Source organism: Spinacia oleracea, chromosome 5, assembly GCF_020520425.1.
Source record: "Spinacia oleracea cultivar Varoflay chromosome 5, BTI_SOV_V1, whole genome shotgun sequence".
Lineage (NCBI taxonomy): Eukaryota > Viridiplantae > Streptophyta > Magnoliopsida > Caryophyllales > Amaranthaceae > Spinacia > Spinacia oleracea.
In genome coordinates this window covers 79,989,064-80,011,197 of record NC_079491.1, presented here as the reverse complement: position 1 = coordinate 80,011,197, position 22,134 = coordinate 79,989,064, and the positions used below count along the sequence as shown (strand labels likewise).

Sequence of the window (22,134 nt, the reverse complement as noted above, 5' to 3'; positions counted from 1 at the left end):
ACCTGGGTACGTGTTTTTTCCTAATTCTTTGTGGATTAGAACTCTGCAATACTATCTTTCCACGAACTCTTCCCTATAAATACAGCCCCAAATTCGACGTGAAGAGAACACACAACACACAATTATATTCTGAGTATTGACTCCAACCCTTAGCCTAAGCCTCACGCTGCGAAATTGTTCACGCGTTCTATCGCAATCGATCCATAAATCAAACAGAACGTATCCTGTCCCATAATTGAGATTCGTTAAATAAAAAGGAGAAATAGCAAAGTCAAAGTGGTTAGTTTTCTGAGAACCGTGACGCACCTCTCAAGGGTGCGTCGTAATGTGCCCCTTCTCGATGATTTAATTGCTTTCCTCGCCCTTTTTATGAACTGTTAAACTAACTAAATCTGATTGTTCTATCACGCCTAACAAATTTAATATTTTTGGGAAATTGGATTATCATGCTAGGTCCCTTAATACTATTTAAATCAAATTACCACGATCAATCTAGTATTATATGTTGCATATTGCTAAAATCAACTCAGATTAGTTTAATAGTTAACGCATGTCCCTTCAATTATTTATGCTTAGCTAGTAAGGATATCCTGCCTCTGGAGTTATCGACGAGCGAAATACTCCTCTCGGTAGTTACAGTCCCCCGAACCCGCAATCTCTACCTTGCGGGTGTATGTTGAGAGATCCCCAAACCAGGGATCACAAGGGAACCTACGGCCTTCGTGGTCAAACATAATTGCACTCCCTTTATGTCACGATAACCGGGTTTTGTCAGTTTTTCTCATTGTTGTTAAAACTGAATGGCGACTCCTATACTACTAGTCAATTGGATGTAAACTCACAGGAAATCCAGTTACACTTGATTGAATAAAAAAAATCGTCACGCCCACGAGGGACGAGGTCACGCGTTAGCCTCGTGCTTTTTCGACCCCCTCACAGGTGCAACAGGGGTTTTTTCTACTAGTGGACTCTATTTCACTATTAACAGCTTCCTTCCAAAAACTAGCATCAACAGAACTCATAGCCTCTTCAAAACTTTTAGGCTCATCATCAAACAAATGTAAGCATACAACAAGTTCGTCTAATTCATCCATGTCATTAAGTTTAGTAAAAAAGGTAGTCAAATAATCAGAACCCAAGCTAGTTTCAATCCTACGTATTTTACATCCTTCATAGGCAATTAAAGGCATAGAAGAGGAAGTGCGAGCAGACATAGGCACATCATGAGGAATAACAATTTTTCTTAAAAGGGAAAACATGCTCAAAAAAATCAGCATCTCTTGATTCACACATTGATCTATCATTTAAGTGCATGAACCTATACGCTGCACTGTTTTCAGCATAACCAACAAATACAACATCAAAAGTCTTAGGTCCAACATTTTCCCGTTTAAAGGAAGGTAAACCTACCTTACCTAAACACCCCCATACGTTTAAGTATTTTAGGTTAGGTCCGTGGCCTTTCCATAACTCATAAGGAGTCTAGTCTAGTTTCTTATGGGGTACTTTGTTTAACACATAATTAGAGGAAAGTACGGCCTCCCCCCACATGTTATCCGGCAAACCAGAACTTATTAACATAGCATTCATCATCTCTTTAAGGGTTCTATTTTTCCTTTCAGCAATGCCATTTTGTTGGGGAGTGTAGGGAGCGAAAACTCATGGATAATCCCATTTTTCTCACAAAGTTCCTTTAAAAAGGTGGTTCCGTATTCACTGCCTCTAACCGACCTAAGTCTCTTAATCTTACGGTCCAATTGATTTTCTACTTCTGCCTTATAAATTAAGAACTTTTGTTCTGCCTCATCTTTGGTTCTCAAAAGGTACACTTTGGTATATCTAGAATGGTCATCAACAAATGTAATGTAATACCTTTATCCGCCTCTTCTTACGGTATTCCTAAAGTCAGCTAGGTCCCAATGTACCAATTCAAGTAATTCTGTTTGTCTATTTGTGACAGTCTTAAAAGGTTTTCTAGAATGTTTAGCCTCAACACATATTTCACATTTGTTTTGGCCATTTCCAACTAGATTAGGAATTAAAGACATGTTTTGCAAACGTTTCAAAGAACCATAGTTTACATGTCCCAATCTACCATGCCAAAGATCAACAGACTCAAGCAAGTAAGCAGAAGTAGAAGTTTTATTAATAGACTCAACAACACAAATAGTCTCTAAGACAAATAATCCCCCTGACATGTACCCTTTCCCCACATATTCTCCATTACGAGTCAATACAAGTTTGTCAGCCTCAAATACTAACTTAATCCCAGCTTTGTTAAGAAGTCCACCAAAAATCAGATTTCTACGTAGGGAAGGCACATAAGGCACATTATGCAATGCTAAAGTTTTTCAAGAATTTAACTTGAGATAGATCTTTCCTTTACCGATTACTTCAGCACTGCTAGAGTTTCCCATGAAGACTTGCTCGCCATTTGCAGCTTCCTCGAAGTTCTCGAACAACTCCTTGTTTGCACAAAAGTGTTTGGTAGCTCCTGTGTCAATGATCCAATCTGCTTTGTTACAAACTAAGTTCAGTTCAGCTACTGCAGCAATAATATCGTTCTGATCCTCAGTTAGGTGAGCTTGAGACTTGTTCAGGTCTTGCTTTTGTCCAATCTTTGCAGCATCTTGACGGTTATAGCATTGATATGCCTTGTGACCATGTTTTCTACACACATAACAACCACTGCCAGTAGCTCCTTTGCCATTGTTGTTGTTCTTCTTAAAATTTGCACTTTTGTTATTCTGGACTCCAAGTTTTTGGTTGTTTTTCTTGAAGTTTCCAGTAGCTTTCTTGTACCTGTCATTCTTAGGAACAGTAGATTCCACTAGGTTAGCTTTAACGGAAAGTTCATAGGGAGTAGAGTCCTTATCCTTTAGTCTGTTGGCTTCTTCAATCTTCATGTGGCTGACTAGCTCCCTTAGAGACATGTCTTTCTTCTTATGTTTGAGATGGTTGCGGTAGTTGGACCACGAATCAGGAAGTTTCTCGATTAGGACATTGGCTTGCAGCACCTCACACATCTTCATGCCCTCGGCTAGGATGTCAGCGACCAAATTCTCATACTCATGGACTTGATCCATGATTGGTTTATCATCAACAATCTTGAATTGCAACCACTTTCCAGTGGCATACTTCTTTTTGCCGGCATCATCTGTCCCATATTTCTTCTCCAAGGTCTCCCAAACTGACTTTGCCGACTTATTATTAATAAAGAGATCAAATAGGGCATGGGTCATATGAGTGAGAAGATGATCTCTGACAAATTTATTATGTTTTTCATACTTTGCAATCTGACCATCTAGATCAGAAAGTGAAGCATCAGCAGTAGCAGTGGCATTGGGACGTTGAGGGCAGTCTGTTGTGAGGACATAATCAACCTCGAGTTGTTCGAAGAAGATCAGGAGTTTTTGAGCCCACCGCTTGTAATTTGTACCATCTAACGCTTCTAGTTTAGAGAGATCAGGAAGAGTTTTGAACAAGGATGAATCCATAATCTGAAATTGCAGATAAAATTTTGCTTCTAAATTGTCAAAAAAAGAGCTCTGCAAAATCAGTAGATAGTTAGAAATAAAGTGGTTGACAATGTGGGCCAAATAGTTTAATGTATTTGTGAAGCTGTGACGTGTTATGAACACTGTCTTAGAAGAAAAATTCACCCCTACTATGGTGCAATCGCAATGGCGTTGCCCCCCAAGATTTCACACAGCTACCTCCCTTAATGTGCACTCAAATAAGGGAGATTAGGAACTCATAATCATGCTCAGAACTAGAGAGAAAAATCAGTAAAAGAAAAGGGAAGAAGATAGTTTTTTGTGTATCTTTCTGGACAGCAAGAGTCTTCTTTTTAAAGCCATAAGAAAATATAACTGTAGATTTTCTTTTATGACAGAAATCTGTCAGATTAAAACCAATGGAATCACTAGTAGAAAAACGCTTAATTGCATCCCCGCATTTGCCACGCCATTCTGAACATATGACGCAAATGACAATTTTTAGCATAAAATTTAGTCATTTGCCTCGCACATTTGTTAATTTGCGAGGCAAATGACTCTAGAATGCTCCCAGAGTCAGTTGCGTCGCAGATTAACAAAACTGCGAGGCAAATGACTCAATCAAGTGCGTCGCAGTTTTTTAATATGGCGACGCAAAGGACTAGTCCATCCTCAAAGATTATACTGCATCGCAGCTTTTTAATATGGCGACGCAATGATACCCTAAAATTCCTAAAAATTAATTCATTTCCTCACAGAGGGTTTCCGCCTCCTCCCTCCATACATCTCTTTCTCTCTCATCCTCCTTTTTCTAGATCTCCTGTTTGAAACCCACCCTAACCACAACACCACTATCCCGCTTCCCTTCAAAGGCTCCAATACCTTGTTCTCTGTCTCCTCCGAAACTCTAATCAATGGAAATCTAAGCTGTGCGAAAATGGCAAGAACTGGAAAAATTCTAGGTCCCGGCGCGACGAAGAAGGCTACATCTCGAAGAATTAATGTTCGTTTGCAGTTTCCGTTGGGTATTATTGTTTAATTTTTGAACGCTGAGTAATATGCTGAACATGTTGGTGCTGGAGCTCTCGTTTACTCCGCCGCCATCCATGATTACCTTCCTGCTGAGGTATTTTCTCTCTCCTACCTTAGTTTCCATGTTTAATTAGTTTTGCGCCTCTTTTTGTTGTTTTATTATAAATCTAGGGTTTGATCATGTTGGTTAGTTTGTGAATTCGAGTATTTTGTTTTCGAGTTTTTGAACTTTTAATTGAGGATTTTGATTTTTTTTGAAGTTGTTAGTTGTTGATCTGGGTAGGTTTGAATCGTGATCGTAGTGATTTGGGTGGAAATTAGATCTTTTGTTGATTTTAATCTGAAAAAACAATTTCCCATATAGATGCTACATTGCTGACCTGAAATATGAATGTTGTTGTTTTTAATTTCTAATTTTGTGGGAATTTGGTCGTATTAATTTTTCGCAGATCCGGATTTTTAGTGTTGTGAAGTATGATGCTTAAGTTTAGTCACTGAGCGTGTTATGTTGCGTGATCTGACTGCTTTGATCAATTATCCCACATTGAATCTGGGTGTTTGTTGATTATTGTGAATGTTAGACTTCTAGTTTACTGATGCACCTGGGATCATGTGATCCGATGTGATTTGGTGACAATCAGACTGTTTAATTGCCGTTTGAATTGTTGTCACACCATATGGGAGTGTACTTTCACTCTCCTACGTTGGTGTCGAAGTTTATCATCTTTTGCCCCTTTCTTATGTTATTATGGCGAATCTAGGATTTATGTTCATTTTAGGATTGTGGATCAATAAGTGATTAGTGATCGAAGCTTATGTTTTTGCGTTAATGACAGTTACATTTTCAGATTCATTTTCCCTTTCTAAATTCAAAATCAGTTACTAATTGCTGTTTTTAATGTATATTTAACTTTTGGAACTTTTATAATGAACCGTCAATGAATTGGGTACTATAGATAAATTGTTTGCTACTAATATGTTCTTACTTTTCTTTTGTCAGTAGTTGCTAATAATTCTGAATTGTGTGACAATTCTGACAAGTAGTGATATATTCTATCTTTCTGCATTTGTTGTTTCTGTTGCTTATGTTGACAAGTAGTAGTTGCTTATGTTGTTTCTGCATTTGTAGATTGGAAGGGAGATTATGTAGGTGTAATCCATTATACAAGTAGGGCTTCATCTTATGTGCAGTTTGTCACTTTGTCTACATTGAACACACAGTCTTCCAACTAAAATGGATATCCACTTGTAAGAATTATACAGATAATAGTATTATGTATGTAAACAGGCCACCATACTTTCTTATGAATGATTAATAAGACTATGAAATTGGCCATAGTTTTCTCCTGAATTCCTGATAGTAACATCAGTCACCAGGGTGGGTGTGCTTTTGGAATGGCCGAATGACTGATTGCCTGCCTGGATCAACTCTTTAAACTGGCCATTGGTTGAAACTTTTAAATTATCCTTTGAGCTTATTGAACATTGAAGATCAGGGAATCAAGCTTTTCATTTGATAGCCGATAAAGATAGCTCTATGAATATAATAACTGAATTCCTTATAACTGCAATACCAGCTACCCTAAAGTTACTGGTCAGTAATATAACATACATGGACATTACCCAGTGCCTCTAGTTATGATCTTTAACGCTTAGGGTGGGTTGATGGGCAGAGAATTCATATGTGTTCTAACTTACACATTTTCTTAGCCTTGGATCTGTACTTTCAAAGAGTCCACTTCCTCTTATCTGTGGTTGGTTCACCTTAAAAAGACTTATTTTTTCTTAGACGGACTTCTTTTGTCTGGGAAAAAAACTTATGTTGTCTGAACAAATAAGATAAAATAAAGTTTTACCAACACTATCTTAGTCATCTAATATCTAGCAAGGGTTTTATTCTTGTGCAATGCTAAGAATTCTTGTCATATATGTTTCAAAATGATTGATTGTTATTTACTTGGTTAAGAAGTAAAAACTAAGTCTTTAAACAAGAACTAGGACGACAAGTATCTTTTGAGGAATCTGGAGAGTTTGGCATTCAGGGGAGTTTGTATCATAGTACTTTAAAGAGTTAAAAGTCCTAAGGAAGTACATGGATATAATGAAAAAAATGATTGATAAGCACACACATAATATATCAAAGCATTGGTGTGATTGGTATGAGATTTGTTGTTGCAACTTGCAAATCACCAAGATTAAAACTTCATATCCTTTAAACTTCAAGCAAAGCTTTTATTGCTTGTGGAGAGACTGAAAAGGACATTGGATATAGTGGTCATACTCCTTTGTGTTCTAACCGTGCATATTTTTTTCCATTCGACTGTTGGAGCTATTGGAAGATAGTTTGTTATAAATGTGGTGAAATGTGCTTTTTTTTTAATGCTAAATTATTGTGAAATGTGCACTGACTGAAATATGCATTCTTGAAATAGTGCTACATCTAACAGCATATTAGATCGAGCGATTGATTCGGAGGAAGCTCAGCATCATGACTTTCTCAGGCTGGTAATAATACAATCCCCAAGTTCAGTATATCTATGTACAGGTTAACCTTTTCGGTCATTGTGAGGATCTTGTCCAAAAACATTTTCAGGAGCATATTGAAGGATATCATGAATTGTCTGCAAAAACCAAGATATACTTCTCCACAGCTGTTGCAAAATGGGATGCTGATTTTTATGTCAAGGTGGATGACGATGTACATTTAAATTTAGGTACATTTTTAAAATAATGTTATTTCTATATCTAATTATCTATCATATGTTGCCCTCACCACCATGGTTTCCATTATCCACTGTCTCTGATGATTTTTGTTCATTATCTGTTTTTTATTGCAGGTGTTTTTGCGTCAACTCTTGCTCATTATCGATCAAAACCAAGAGTGTATATTGGATGTATGAAATCTGGACCCGTTCTGGCTGATAAGTAAGCTTCCAGGACCTCTTTATATAGGTCATCCATTTGTTCTTTTTTGTTTCTTGGTATTTAGATAATTTTCAATGTCCCTCTTATGCATTTCTTTTGTTTTTTCATAGGAATGTTAAATACCATGAACCAGAATTCTGGAAGTTTGGGGAAGATGGAAACAAGTACTTCCGCCATGCAACTGGGCAGATCTATGCCATCTCCAAAGATTTGGCAACATATATTTCTATAAATCAGTGAGATTCAGTTTCTTTTTTCCTCATATCTGCTTTTTTTTATGAATTTTCAACCTCTTTATGCTTCATCTTCAGGGTCTCATCTCATTTGCGTTAACTATATTCACACCTTAACCAAAATGTTTCTTTAGATGGAACCGCTTTGCTAGTGGATGATTTCGTGAAGGTTGGTTTTCTACTCACGATCTGTACACCAAAACCAATTTGATTGACATACTAAATGCACTTTTCTCATCACTTGCTACGCCTTGGCCATGATTGTTGGGACGTTGCTCGATACTACACTAGAAGCAAGGGAAACACTAGAAGATTCTGGGCAGCAACTAATTTTTTTTTTTTGTTGGGTGTCAAGAGAAACCGTTAGATGGAATACATTGTTGTAGATATTTCAAGCTTTTGTATTGTAAGATTTATGAAGGTACTGCCTTTACGTATTTAGTCTTATTGATTTGATGTGGTTCTATTTAATAATATGAGTTGTCCATTTTACTATACATAGGTTTCATTTTAATATATATATATATATATATATATATATATATATATATATATATATATATATATAGTAAAATATCTATTTTTTTTTACAAAATTCAAAGTCATTTGCGTCGCACATTAGCTTAATGTGCGACACAAATGGCTTATTTTTTTGGTGCCAAAAAGGTCATTTGCGTCGCACATTAAGCTAATGTGCGAGGCAAATGACTTATTTCTTTGGCGCTCAAATAGTCATTTGCGTCGCACATTAAGCTATTGTGTGAGGCAAATGACTTATTTTTTGGCGCCTAAAAAGTCATTTGCGTCGCACATTAAGCAAATGTGCGAGGCAAATGACTTTTCAACATGGTGCCTGAAAAGTCATATGCGTCGCACATTTGCTTAATGTGCGACGCAAATGAGGGTCATTTGCGTCGCATAAATGTGCGATGCAAATGACTTTTAGTCATTTGCGTCGAGAGCTTTTGCCACGCACAATGTGCGACGCAAATGCACTTAAATGTGCGATGCAAATGAGCCTTTTTCCACTAGTGAATAAATCATAAAATCTTTCTGATATTAAGGAGGAAAATCAGCTTTGGGGGCGTAAAATAAGGGACTGTTACAACACATTAAAAACAAAGTGGAATAGACTTGTAACTGATGAGTTTCATAGTTCTAAACTCTCAGTTACAACATGGCCCTTTTAGCCTATACCACTGTCCATTAGCATTATATCCAACAATGTGTCCTTTAATTTATCATGCATTTTTGGTAGTGGGCTTGGTGTGCCATAAAATATCTGGGCCTCTAGCTGTTGGGCCTCTGTTTTCATTCAGGCATAGGTCCTTCCTCTTTAAAACATTTGCTTGGTAGGCGAAGTGTTGCCACGTGTTGCTCTGTGATTGGTCAAGGGTGGATTACTCATTTTGGCCACATCAATTGTTATTTCAATTATTATTATCATATAATAAAAAGAAGTATTTTGATTTATTCTGCTGCATTAGTTGAGTAAGTTAATCTTTAACGTAGTCACGTGACAGTAATATTTCTCAGTTTCTCTCAAAGTTGATTTTATTTAATTAAAGGTTGACTTTTAAAAAGAGAGAAATTTGAGGATGTTACGAGCAAGTACCGTAAGATATAATGAATATTTATAATGAATTCTCAATGAAATTCTCAATCCAATCTCTTTCTACTCTCAATTTTCCAACTCAGCCGTTCCCATATACGGAGTACCAAATATCTCATTTGTGTAATGAGTACTAGATTAATTTGACTAAGATACAAGTACTTCTTTCATAAATTAAATAAAACTCCAATTTGAGTAGTTACGTCCACGTTATATATGTAATGCATCTTACTATTTGCCTATTTGGCCCTTTAATCTACTTAGTAGCTCTATTCGTAGACTTGACCAAGGCAAGTTTTGCAACAGAGACTCCAATATGAGTAGTGGTATCCACGAGTCCACGACATGCGCGCATAATGCATGCGCACAACTCTTTTCATTAATCGCTTATAAGTAGCTTAGCGACAATATATTTGCTATTCTTATATAGGCATATAGCTACTCAATTCTTGAAGTCCAACAAATAAAATCACGTACTGAAGTAATATCTCAGTTGATGGGAAAGTCAAAGTTTGTTACAACAAACTAATTACATCGGAAATATGTACAGAGGTTTGGGGATTAGCAGAAGCAACAGAATTAGAAATGGAAGCAGGATTGAATTTTAAAGAATCCTCACTGAACTTATATAATCCAGCTTGTCTCCTTCCAACAGCTTTGACCTCATTAGTTATAAGGTCCTGAAAAGAACAAGAAGTAGGGCTAAAATGAGCATATAATTTGTTGTGATCTAGTAATCTCCCTACAGATAAGAGGTTGTGTTTAAAATCAGGAATGTATAACACATTGGACAAAACAATGTGAGGTGTTAATTGAATTGTGCCAATTTGTGTGATATATTTGACAGATCCATCAGGTAAGCCAACTTTAAGTGGTTGTTTTAGATTTTGTAAAGTATTAAACAAAGCCAAATTTGAAGCCATATGATCACTGGCACCAGTGTCAATGATCCGGGAATTTTCATCAAATATTTTGCAAAATGAAGCAGCATTAGAAACCGAAGTTATACCTGCAAAGTTGAGTGCAGCGTAATTGTTATCTTGCTGATTAGAACTCGGCATCATTTTCATCACTCCTTTGAAGACGGCCTCAATCATCTCTTGACTAACATTGCTTGTACCAACGCTACTTGAACCAGCCTGCTCCTCCGGATCAAAATCAAGAGGACTGCTACCAAGAATTCCAGTAGAATCAATATTCGCAGCAAACTTTTGGACACTTTTCCCTTTCAAATTCGTGTACCACTCAGGATAACCGACAAGCTTAAAACATTGATCCTTCATGTGGCCTTTGACTTTGCAATGATCACAAAATCTGTCAAACTTATCATATTTGTCGTATTTAGTCTTCTTGAAATCCTTTCTTTGAACTCCTTGACCAGATGGTTGAAACTTGTAAGATTGATTGTGTTTTCCAGCCATTAAAGCACTGATTTCAATAGAATGAGTAGAATTACGATTCTGTTTTTCAACTTGTTGTAAGATATGGTAAGCTCTAAGCACCGTAGGTAGTGGATCCATGCTTAGAATATTAACCTTGACCTGCTCATAATCTTTGTGTAAACCAGCAAGAAATTGAATCAACTTCTTAAGTTGATCAGCCTCTAGAATTTTCTTCAACAAATTACAAGTGCATCTTAGCATAGCACCACAACTACAACTAGGAATTTCATCAAACACTTGGAGTTCATCCCAAACCTTCTTCATTTTCCCATAATATTCAGCAATTGAAAGATCATCTTGTTCAATTGAAGTTAAACTTCTTTGCAAATCATACAAAAGAGGAGCATTGCATTTTCCATACCTTTCTCTTACATCATCCTAGAGTTCTTGAGCGGTGCGAGCGAACGCGAAGCTCTCGGCAAGAGATTTCTCCATGGACCTCAAAATCCAACAGGTTATCATGTAATCATTTCTAATCCACTTTTGAAAATCTGTAGACGTAGGATCAGGCTTTGTAATTGTTCCGTCAATAAAACCGAGTTTATTTGTAGCACCTAAGGCTAAACAAACTCCTCTATTCCAGCCAACAAAATTATCGCCATTGAAGAGTTGAATACCTAGATTCTGAACTGAAGTATCTCCATTAGAGATGTAGTATGGATCGTTGTAATTAACAGCATTATTTCCAGAATTTGCTGCCGTAGAATCAGTAAACGGAGTTTCAGTCATTTTCAAGAACTCAAACAATTTGCAGGAAATTAGAGGAAGAGAAGAAAGAATTTGATGAATGTGAGAAAGAATTGATCAATTGGAGCAGTAATCGCAAGAAAATTGAGGCAAAAAAATCCAGGAAGTTATGGTCTGGAATCTGATACCATGTAAAACTTTAACAGAGAGAATAAGAAAGAGAGAGAGATATTTATTATTGCCCTGCGTTCCTCAAATGAAGCCTCACAGTATATAAACAATTGTTTCTAAAGTAGGATGATAAATAGATTTTATTTACATTAAAAGAGTGTAATTAGTTTGTTGTAACAAACTTTGACTTTCCCATCAACTGAGATATTCCTAGTTTGCATAAATGTGTTGTTTCACATGATTCAGCTTCTATTGCTTGCACAAGTCAGTCTGTTAAATCAGTCGATCTTGATGTACTCCATGCCAGAATTGGCCATCCTTCTGTTAATAAAATAAAACGTTTGACAGTTCCATATGATGGTAAATTGGCCGATTTTAAATGTGAATGTTGTGTCTTTGCTAAACATCATAGGAAGCCTTTCAAGAATTCTTTGTCTAGGGCTGAAAACGTTTTTGACTTGGTTCATATAGACCTCTGGGGTCAATATAAAACTCCTTGTTTGTCTGGTGCTACTTATTTCCTTACCATACTAGACGATTATTCTAGGACCACATGGACTCATCTGGTTCATACTAAGGATCAGGTGGCTTCCATTGTTTCTGTTTTCTTAGCATATGTTGATACACAGTTTGGTAAAAAGATAAAAACCATACGAAGTGATAATGGTACTGAAATTGTAAAAGAGGCTTGTGGTGTTCTTTTTGCTACCAAAGGTATTATACATCAGAGAAGCCTACCTGGTGTTCCTCAACAAAATGGAAGGGTTGAGCGCAAACACAGGCACTTATTAGAGACGCCTAGAGCCATTAGGTTCAAGGCAAATCTTCCTGTCAGGTTCTGGGGTGATTGCTTATTATCCGCAACATACCTCATCAACATGCTTCCGAGTTCTGTTCTAGATTGGAAAACTCCTTTTGAGGTTTTGATGAAAAAGTCTCCTGATTATAGTCATCTTAGAATTATTGGTTGCTTATGCTATCCTGCTTATAAATCTACAGATAAGTTCGCACCTAGAGCAAAGAAATTTATCCTTTTGGGTTATCCCTACGCTCAAAAGGGATACAAGTTATATGATCTTGAAGCAAAGAAAGTTCTTTTGAGCAGAGATGTTATTTTAGACGAGCAGCATTTTCCCTTCCACGAATCCAAACAAGTTTCTTCTTCTTGTAATACTGACGCACAAAACAGTATTACTTTTGACACTGATTGTCCTGTTTTCCAGTCATCAAATATTCATTTACCTAACCCACCTTCTCCTCAAAACATACCTCATTTTCCTTCTCCTTCTTCTAGTGATACTTCCTCTTCTTCTCCTGTCTCTAATTCTGGTTCTCATAATACTCCTCTTCCATCAGATTCGTCTTCTCCGTCTCAGACTGTCCAATCACAAACTTAGCCTACCTCTGAACCTAGAAGGTCTGACAGACCTAAACAATTGCCACAAAAGTTCAACGACTTTGTGATTCCTTCTAATTCTGGTTTACCTTCTTCTCATGCTCAAGCTTCTATGGTTAATACTTTCAATGTGTTTACTGAATCGTGTTTAGCTCACTTAGACATAGAAGATTTGGCAAGTCTCCATAATGTTCTCACCACTCATGAGCCTGCTCATTATAATCAAGCTAAAGATGATCCGGATTGGGTTGATGCAATGGATCAAGAGCTCACAGCTCTTGAAAAGAATGATACTTGGGAATTTGTATATTTTCCTAAGGATAAAAAGGCAATAGGATCTAAATGGGTTTTCAAGATAAAATTCAAACCAGATGGCAGGATCGACAGATTCAAAGCCAGACTAGTTGCCAGGGGTGATAAACAGATTAAAGGAAAAGATTTCAAGCATACTTTCAGCCCCGTGGCTAAATTTACTACTGTTCGAACTCTAATTGCTCTTGCTGCAGCAAATGGTTGGCATCTACATCAGGTGGATATTAATAATGCTTTTCTTCATGGATATATCGACGAAGACATTTACATGCTTCCTCCACCAGGATATATGAAAGCTCCTCCGGGTATGGTATGTAAACTCAAAAGATCCTTATATGGTTTACGACAAGCTGCTAGGCAATGGAACCTAGAGCTTAGCAAATTTTTGATCAGCATTGGTTTCAATCAATCCAAGCAAGACTATTCTATGTTCATTCGCAATCAAGATGGGAAGTTCACTGCAATTGTTGCTTATGTTGATGATCTTCTCATCACTGGTTCTGATCTTGCTGATATCACTTCTGTCAAAGAAGCTTTACATACTGCTTTCACCATAAAGGACTTAGGTGAGCTCAAATACTTCCTTGGTATTGAGGTCACAAGGTCATCTGCAGGTATACTTCTCAATCAGAGAAAATACATCCTTGATATGCTCACTGACACAAAAATGGAAGCCTGCAAAACGACTCCTTTTCCTTTTCCAAGAGCTTTAAGACTGAGTACAGAAGACGGTGACAGGTTACAAGATCCCGAGGTTTATAGAAGACTTATCGGAAAGCTTTTATATCTCAATATGACAAGACCAGATATCAGTTATGTGGTTCAGCAGTTAAGTCAATTTCTTAGTGATCCACGGATTCCACATTTGAATGCTGCACTACATGTGCTCAGATATCTCAAGGGTACTTTGCATCTAGGCCTTTTTTATGCTGCGAACACCCCTTTGACACTCACAGCATATAGTGATGCTGATTGGGGTACATGCGCGTTTTCAGCAAGGTCTTTAACTGGTTATTGTGTATTCCTTGGTAGTTCCTTAGTCTCTTGGAAAACCAAGAAGCAAAAAACGGTTTCAAAGAGCTCAACCGAGGCTGAGTACAGAAGCATGAGCCATACAACGAGTGAGGTTGTTTGGATAGAGGCAATGCTTCAAGAGTTACAGGTTCATGTTCCTAAACCTGTTGATTTCTTCTGTGATAATACTGCTGCTCAACATATTGCTGAAAATCTCATCTTTCATGAGAGGACTAAACATCTAAATGTTGATTGTCATTATGTCAGAGATTACTATTTGCTTGGTTTTCTCAATTTGCTACATGTTAGATCTTCCCTTCAGCTGACTGACCTTATGACCAAGGCACTAGGAGCTGATCAACATCAATTTTTAACTTCCAAGCTTGGAATTGTAGCAGTTCCTCCCAATTCCAGCTTGAAGGGGGGGTGAAGGAATATCTCAGTTGATGGGAAAGTCAAAGTTTGTTACAACAAACTAATTACACTCTTTTAATGTAAATAAAATCTATTTATCATCCTACTTTAGAAACAATTGTTTATATACTGTGAGGCTTCATTTGAGGAACGCAGGGCAATAATAAATATCTCTCTCTCTTTCTTATTCTCTCTGTTAAAGTTTTACACGTACATATATATCCTACTTAATTTCGTTCTTGATACCAAACTCATGTCAACTATTCTTTACCTCTTTGAAGAAGGATCGCCCGAGCAAGTGAGTGAAGTAAAACAAAAGCTAGAAAAACTTCTGGACGACGGAAATGAAGATATATGCATTCGAATAAAAGAAATCGCTGAAGAAATAGAAAGGCAAGGAAAACCAGTGGAAATAAGAACGGGGATAGAGCAATACCTTTTTTCATTGAACAAAAAACGGGAGACACTTGAAAAAAGAAAAGAAAAGAAAAGATAGAGAGGAATAAGGAGCTCCCACGCGCACAACAATGGGTGTATGACAAGAACCTGTGTAAATGGGTGCCTAATAATCACGTGCCAGCAAATAGTAGTCAAACAACTCATTTTTACAATGCCTCGCAACCAAAAACACCATCAAAGGTATTCCCTCGTCAGCGTGTGTGCACTCGAGAAGGGGGAGTGTCGTCCCTAATGCGTCGGTAAGTGACATTACATATAATTCGCGTGGGCTACACACGTCTGCGTCACGCTCCACTTCAGCATCTAACCCGCCTAAGGAAGATTCAATCCTTGAAGCTTTCCGTATGCTGAGTACTTGTAACAAAATGATAGATCACATTAACGAGAGTAATTCACGGCGACGACATTTGAGCATCCTTCGTGTCCAACAAGCTAATGAGCAAAGTAGACGATTTGAAGAGAACATGGAATTGCAATACCAAATGGAATTTAACGATAAATGTGTTATTAAGATGCCAAGGCCAAGGCCTACTAGTTCCTCGAACGCTCAAATTCAAGCATATACAGAAGGCTCCATGCGGATGAACACCATGGGGTCGAACGTTCGAGTTGAGTGGATAGATCATGATGATGATAATGATAGTATTGTTGTGGGAGTTTTTCCTTTATATGATGACGAGGAGGTATCAGGTTCCACGTACGTAGTGTCGAGTCCAGTCCACGTCGGCGGCGTACCTACAAAACAAGAATATTTCCGAATGAATATTCCCTCCGATGCTTAAGTAAGACACGGGTTTTAAGGAAGATGTATTTAATAAACAGAAAGCATTAAAGTAAGTAGTAGAATGTTTCTCTATCTAGAATTGTGTGTCCATTTCTTGGGAATTGGAGGTATTTATAGTCTCCCCCTTTTAAGGAAAAACCCTAGAATAATGTCACATGATTGGCTAATTTATTAGATAATGACATGTGTCACTATCACAACATTCCTTATGGGCCATGGGCCTCAAAAGGGACTCTATCATCAGCATAGGCTGATTCTTGGGTGGCAGCCAAGATATGCGGCTGACCAATGATCGGGAGCCACGTGTCGCGTAACATTGATGCCACGTAGGTGGGGTATTTTTACCCACATCATTTGCCCCTCAAGAAGGGTATTAAGGTAAGATGGCCTACCTGATGCCCGTTCTTGATCGCTGACCTCCTGATCAGATTCTTTGAACCAGGGAGAGTGCGCCACGTGGCGACTTTTCCTATTCTGCCCTCCCTATATATAAATGAGGGAGGGTAAAAATTTCATTTTTCACTTTACAAAATTCACCTCTGTGCTTTTCTGGGAGAGAATCTACAGTGATTTCTGATGCAGTCTTCTATTCGGCCCATATCCTAAGACGAAGGAAAGACTGTACGAGCCCTTCGTCTCCTTTTCGTGACGCTTACCTTTGACGCCATCTTCTCCGTTATTTTTAAGGTAAGCACCTTATTTCAACATGTTAGTTATTTCTTGTATTTTTTGTTACTCGTCAGTTTTGGCATCGTCCATTTTTCTTTTCCTATTGGAACGATGGTATGCGGTTCTTGAGCCGTTAAGGTTGGAACTTCTCGGTATGGTGGTCTGATCTGCGCCGCACCAATATCCCACACATTTTTTAAGCCCGTCGTTAAGTTCGGCCTCCCATTGCGTCTTTATGCAGGACACGATGGCGAGGACAAAAAAGACGGCAAACATCGCTGACTTGCGGCTTAAAGGTCAGCAGATGGACCCTTCTTTCTTGGGAGGGAGATCCATCAAAGTGCCGGCAGGGGAAATAAGCCGGACTCCCCCAGGTGAGGCTAGAAGTGCTCGTCAAGGAGGTACTTACTTTGATGAGTTTTGGATGGAAGAGATGGAAGCTGGTCCGTCGAAATAGCCCGCCGCCTCGTTCGATGAGTCAGAGCCAGATGAGAGCGGTGGCGAGGCTATGGGTGAAGAAGTTGAAGAGGAGGCGGCTGGAGTGCCTCAGGTTGTTGCTGGAGGCGCCTAGGGTGAGAATGCTCAAATTGACGCGGGTCATATTGGGGCTGACCCGAAGTGGTTAAAATGGTTGGAGAGACATAAGGAGAATTATGCCGCTGGCATGAATACTGGCCCTGGCTACGAAATGAGATTTTCCGAGAGTGAGGCGTCCACCATTTTTGACGTGGGCCCAGGTGAATTTCCTGTGTATGCTGGAGCCTTCAAAAGTGGTTTACGGTTCCCGGTCCACCCTTTTGTGGAGGAAGTATTGGATGGGTTCGGCATTGGCCTTTGCCAATTGTCACCCAATTCTTGGACAAACGTACTTGGGTACGTCGCAAAGTGTGAGCTGTTGGGCCTGAGGCCGTCGTTCAATGCCTTTCTTAGGTTGGTGCGTTTTCAGAAGGTAAAGGGAGCCAAAGGTTGGTTCCAATTAGCTAACAAAGAGGAGTATGCTACCACTTTTGACAAGCCGTCAAAACACCACTTCTGGAGAATGAGGTGGGTGGTGATGTGGACCGCCGACGAGGAGGCGGAGCTAAAATTTAGCCGTTGGCAATTAGAACCTCGGTTTGCAGGGGGGAACGAGGAATTGCCGGCCTTAACGGCACAGGAATGGGATCAAATCACGGTCCATTTCCAGGCTGAGGCCGTGACGGCACATACCAAGAACCTGAACATTCCCTTGTCTTGGCTTCCGTCATGTGCTCAGCTCAGGGACCCTGTGTTCCTGGCAGCGGCTGGCCTAGACCATGGGTTGGACCAAGGTATCATGACATTACTACTTTTGTGTATTGGATGTTACTTGCTTACTAACTTTTCTAAAAAATCTCCTTTTGCAGCCGTCGCCATGTCCAAGCTTCCGCCTCAAGAGAAGGGGGTTATTAGAACCAAGGAGTGGTTAACCCAGATGGTTGACTAGAAGCTGAAAGGGATCGGCGGAGGTGCTCCGGCAAGAGTGAGTTGCCTATATATTTATTATTTTTTGTTTGTTGTTTGTTTGTTTTTTTTTTTTTTTTTTTTTAAATATTTTTCTTCCTCTAATATTTCAGAAGGGCGAGAAAGGTTCGGCCGGCCCCAAGCGCAAAGCCGAGGACAAGGACGCTTCCACGGGGGGAAACGTCCCAAGGTCAAGGCGGGGATCAGGCGTCCCAAAAGGGAGGACTTGCCAGAGAAGTCGTCTGATTCTCCGGTGGAAGTCGTTCCTATGGCAGTGACTCCTCTGCGGCAGCATCCTCCTACGGAGGGTTCTACCAAAAGAGGGGATGCCAGAGGCGGAGCCGGTCCCAGCAAGAGGGCTGCTTCCCCTACGCCGGTCGAGGTCCTTGATGGTGAGGACGACCAGCCTTCGGCTCAGGCGGCCCAGAATCCAGAAGCTCATCGTCCTCCTCATGTGGGAGGCGACGACCCAGGTAAATGCTAAATTCTTCAAGTTAAATTGTTTTCTTGATCAAGTACTTTTGTGGACTCTCACCTCTTCTTTTTGTATAGCTTCTGGCCGGCAGGCGGCTCTGGACGATGAGGTCCGCAATATTCCTCCATCTCGGCATTTCTCGTCCCGAGATAAGGCTAAGATCATATCTTCGGTGATTAAGGCCGTGCCGAAGGAATATGTGGAGCAGTTCCCTCTGGCGGCGGATGCGCAATTCGGGGCTATGCAGGCGGTTCTCCTGGATGTAAGCATCCGTATTTTTGTTTCATTCCTGTACTTAGCAATTTTTACTCTTTCTTACTTACATTTTTCTTGCAGCTGCTTATTAAGGCCGAGGGCTTTAAACGCTGGCGAGCTGACGTCACCAGTCAGCTTCAGCGGCAGGTGCATAAGGCCACCAATGCCGGGGACTATGCCATGACGACGGTGGAAAAGGTTCGGCTGGAGATGCAGGAGACCATTGAAGCTCAGAGCAAGGAGCTGGCCGTCCTGAGGAGTGACAAGAGGCAGTGCTTGATCAAAATTAATGAACATGTGCTTGCTATTGAGACCCTTAATGCCGAAGCCCTTTCTACCCAGTCGTTCCTCCAGGAGGCCGAAGCCAAGGTGAAGGAAGTTGCGGGCTTGCGTCAGCAAGTGGCCAGTCTTGAAGAGATGGTCTCGGCTTCTCAGGCCGAGGTTTCTCGGGTCAAGGACGAGGCCAAGTTGGCTGCGGAGGAGGTGAGAGAGAGAACTCGCCGAGCCTGGGACGCCTGCATGGAGGACTTCTCATTCGCCTGGTTTGAGCGGCAAATTCAAAAGCAGGGTGCAATTATTGAGGCCGAGCAACAAGGTCTTCCTCCTCCCGTGTTTGAGGATTCGGACGCCGAAAGTGAGGAGGTGAACTCACCGGCTCCGGAGGAGGGGACTTCAGCTCAGCCAAACTCAAAGCCTGCTGTCGACGGTCCAGATGGTGTGGGCACGTCGACCTCCGCTCATTCTGCTGCTGCTCGTCCTGCTGGGTCTTAACTCCACTCCCCTTCATCAAAATCAGTTTTTATGGCGCCTAGAGCGTCTGAAATGAATAATTTTTATTTGTGTTTCAACGCCTTGGGCGTTTGTTTGGATAATTTATTATTTTTGTTGAATTTGGCGCCGTTTTGAGCGCAGGCCAGTGGTGATTCGTCACCTTTTTATGTTATCTTTTTCTGTTGACTTTTAAACGCCTTCTCTGTTTTTGTCGTGTGTGATTAGCCATCCATTTTATGCCCCAGAGCAGGTGTTTGCAAGTCTCTGAACCAGACTCCCATGCCCAAGTTTATTTTAGTTGATTGATTGACGCAAGTCAATCAATCAGTATGATTGCCGCTGAACTTGGGTATGGGGATTATTGTGCGGCTTCTCGCAGTTGGATTACTTTTTTATTTCGGCATGTAGGAGAAATCCTACTTGCCTTAGAAAATATTCGTTGTTTTAAGAAAACGACAAATTGTATGGGGTTTGCCCCGTCGCAAATTGGGCGCGGCATGTTTGTTGCCGAGGCGTATGACTTATGTGGGGGTTTTCCCCCGTCGTCAATGTGAAGCGGCATGTTTGTTGCCGCGGCATATAGGAATGAACCTATTTGCCTTAGAAAAATATTCATTTTTACGAAAACGACAAATTGTATGGGGTTTGCCCCCGTCACAAATTGGGCGCGGCATGTTTGTTGCCGCGGCGTATGACTTATGTGAAGGTTTTCCCCCATCGTCAATGTAAAGCGGCATGTTTATTGCCGCGGCATATAGGGACGAACCTATTTGCCTTAGAAAATATTCGTTGTTTTAAGAAAACGACAAATTGTATGGGGTTTGCCCCCGTCGCAAATTGGGTGCGGCATGTTTGTTGCCGCAGCGTATGACTTTGTGGGGGTTTGCCCCCGTCGTCAATGTGAAGCGGCATGTTTGTTGCCGCGGCATATAGGAATGAACCTATTTGCCTTAGAAAAATATTCATTTTTACGAAAACGACAAGTTGTATGGGGTTTGCCCCCGTCACAAATTGGGTGCGGCATGTTTGTTGCCGCGGCGTATGACTGATGTGGGGGTTTGCCCCCGTCGTCAATGTGAAGCGGCATGTTTCTTTCCGCGGCATATAGGAATGAACCTATTTGCCTTAGAAAAATATTCATTTTTACGAAAACGACAAGTTGTATGGGTTTGCTCCCGTCACAAATTGGGCGCGGCATGTTTGATGCTGCGGCGTATGACTTATGTGGGGGTTTGCCCCCGTCGTCAATGTGAAGCGGCATGTTTGTTGCTGCGGCATATAGGAATGAACCTATTTGCCTTAGAAAAATATTCATTTTTACGAAAACGACAAATTGTATGGGGTTTCCCCCCGTCACAAATTGGGCGCGGCATGTTTGTTTCCGCGGCGTATGACTTTGTGGGGGTTTACCCCCATCGTCAATGTGAAGCGGCATGTTTGTTGCCGCGGCCTATAGGAATGAACCTATTTGCCTTAGAAAAATATTCATTTTTACGAAAACGACAAGTTGTATGGGGTTTGCCCCCGTCACAAATTGGGGGCGGCATGTTTGATGCCGCGGCGTATGACTTATGTGGGGGTTTGCCCCCGTCGTCAATGTGAAGCGGAATGTTTGTTGCCGCGGCATATAGGAATGAACCTATTTGCCTTAGAAAAATATTCATTTTTACGAAAACGACAAATTGTATGGGGTTTGCCCCCGTCACAAATTGGGCGCGACATGTTTGTTGCCGCGGCGTATGACTTATGTGGGGGTTTGCCCCCGTCGTCAATGTGAAGCGGCATGTTTGTTGCCGCGGCATATAGGAATAAACCTATTTGCCTTAGATAAATAGACGTTCGTGTTTTCGGGAACGGTTTTTACAATTTAATAGGTGATTAGCCTATGTTTATGCTAATCTGGGCCACTTCTTAGGCTTCAAACAATTAGGCTTATAAATGTTGTGCTAATCTGGGGCCACTTCTTAGGCCTTTATTCGATTAGGCTTTTTGCATGCATATGTTAGATAAGTTAGTAAAGAGTAATAAATAGGACGAAACAAGAGTAGTATTATTTATACTTTGTAAGGCGAATTTAGCCGGTTACAAGGATGACTACTACTCCATTAGGACCATTAGCGGCCGTTGTCTAAACAACATATTCTTTCATAAAAGATAGTTAGAATACACCTTAGAAAAAGTATTTTTTGAGATTGTCTACATTCCAGGTGCGTAGAATTGGTCGGCCCTGCATGTCCTGAATGCGATAGGTTCCATCTCTGACCTCGTCATAGATCTCATAGGGTCCCTCCCAAGTGGGAGTCAGTTTACCCTGTTCGTTGGCTCGTCCCACAGATTCCATTTTTCGGAGAACAAAGTCTCCTACTTTGAGCATTCTTTTGGAGACTTTCTTGTTGTACTCCCTCTCCATCCTTATCTTGTACAGTTGTTGCCTCAATGCTGCATTTCCTCTTACTTCAGGTAAAAAGTCAAGGGCCAACTTCATCATTTCCAAGTTGGCATTC

The 22,134-nt window shown here is 40.2% G+C and overlaps 2 protein-coding genes across 3 annotated transcripts; one reads left to right on the top strand and one right to left on the bottom strand.

Moving 5' to 3' along the window:
- Positions 1 to 3,980: 3,980 nt before the first annotated feature.
- Positions 3,981 to 8,140, top strand: LOC130460860 (beta-1,3-galactosyltransferase 7-like). 2 transcript variants are annotated; one of them, XM_056828545.1, is made up of 6 exons: positions 3,981 to 4,623; positions 6,962 to 7,034; positions 7,123 to 7,243; positions 7,367 to 7,454; positions 7,565 to 7,690; positions 7,766 to 8,140. In XM_056828545.1, the coding sequence occupies exons 1-6, from the start codon at positions 4,556 to 4,558 to the stop codon at positions 7,785 to 7,787; spliced, it is 498 nt and encodes a 165-aa protein (XP_056684523.1). In that variant the 5' UTR covers positions 3,981 to 4,555; the 3' UTR covers positions 7,788 to 8,140. The 2 variants fall into 2 exon arrangements, with proteins under 2 accessions (XP_056684523.1, XP_056684522.1); XM_056828544.1 differs by having other exon boundaries at positions 3,999 to 4,623; positions 7,822 to 8,140.
- A 1,674-nt stretch (positions 8,141 to 9,814) lies between these two features.
- Positions 9,815 to 11,470, bottom strand: LOC130461636 (uncharacterized). Its single transcript, XM_056829789.1, has 2 exons — positions 11,148 to 11,470; positions 9,815 to 11,060 (listed from the first exon to the last, which is right to left on the bottom strand). Exons 1-2 carry the CDS (start codon positions 11,468 to 11,470, stop codon positions 9,815 to 9,817), a joined length of 1,569 nt encoding a protein of 522 aa, XP_056685767.1.
- Positions 11,471 to 22,134: the final 10,664 nt, after the last annotated feature.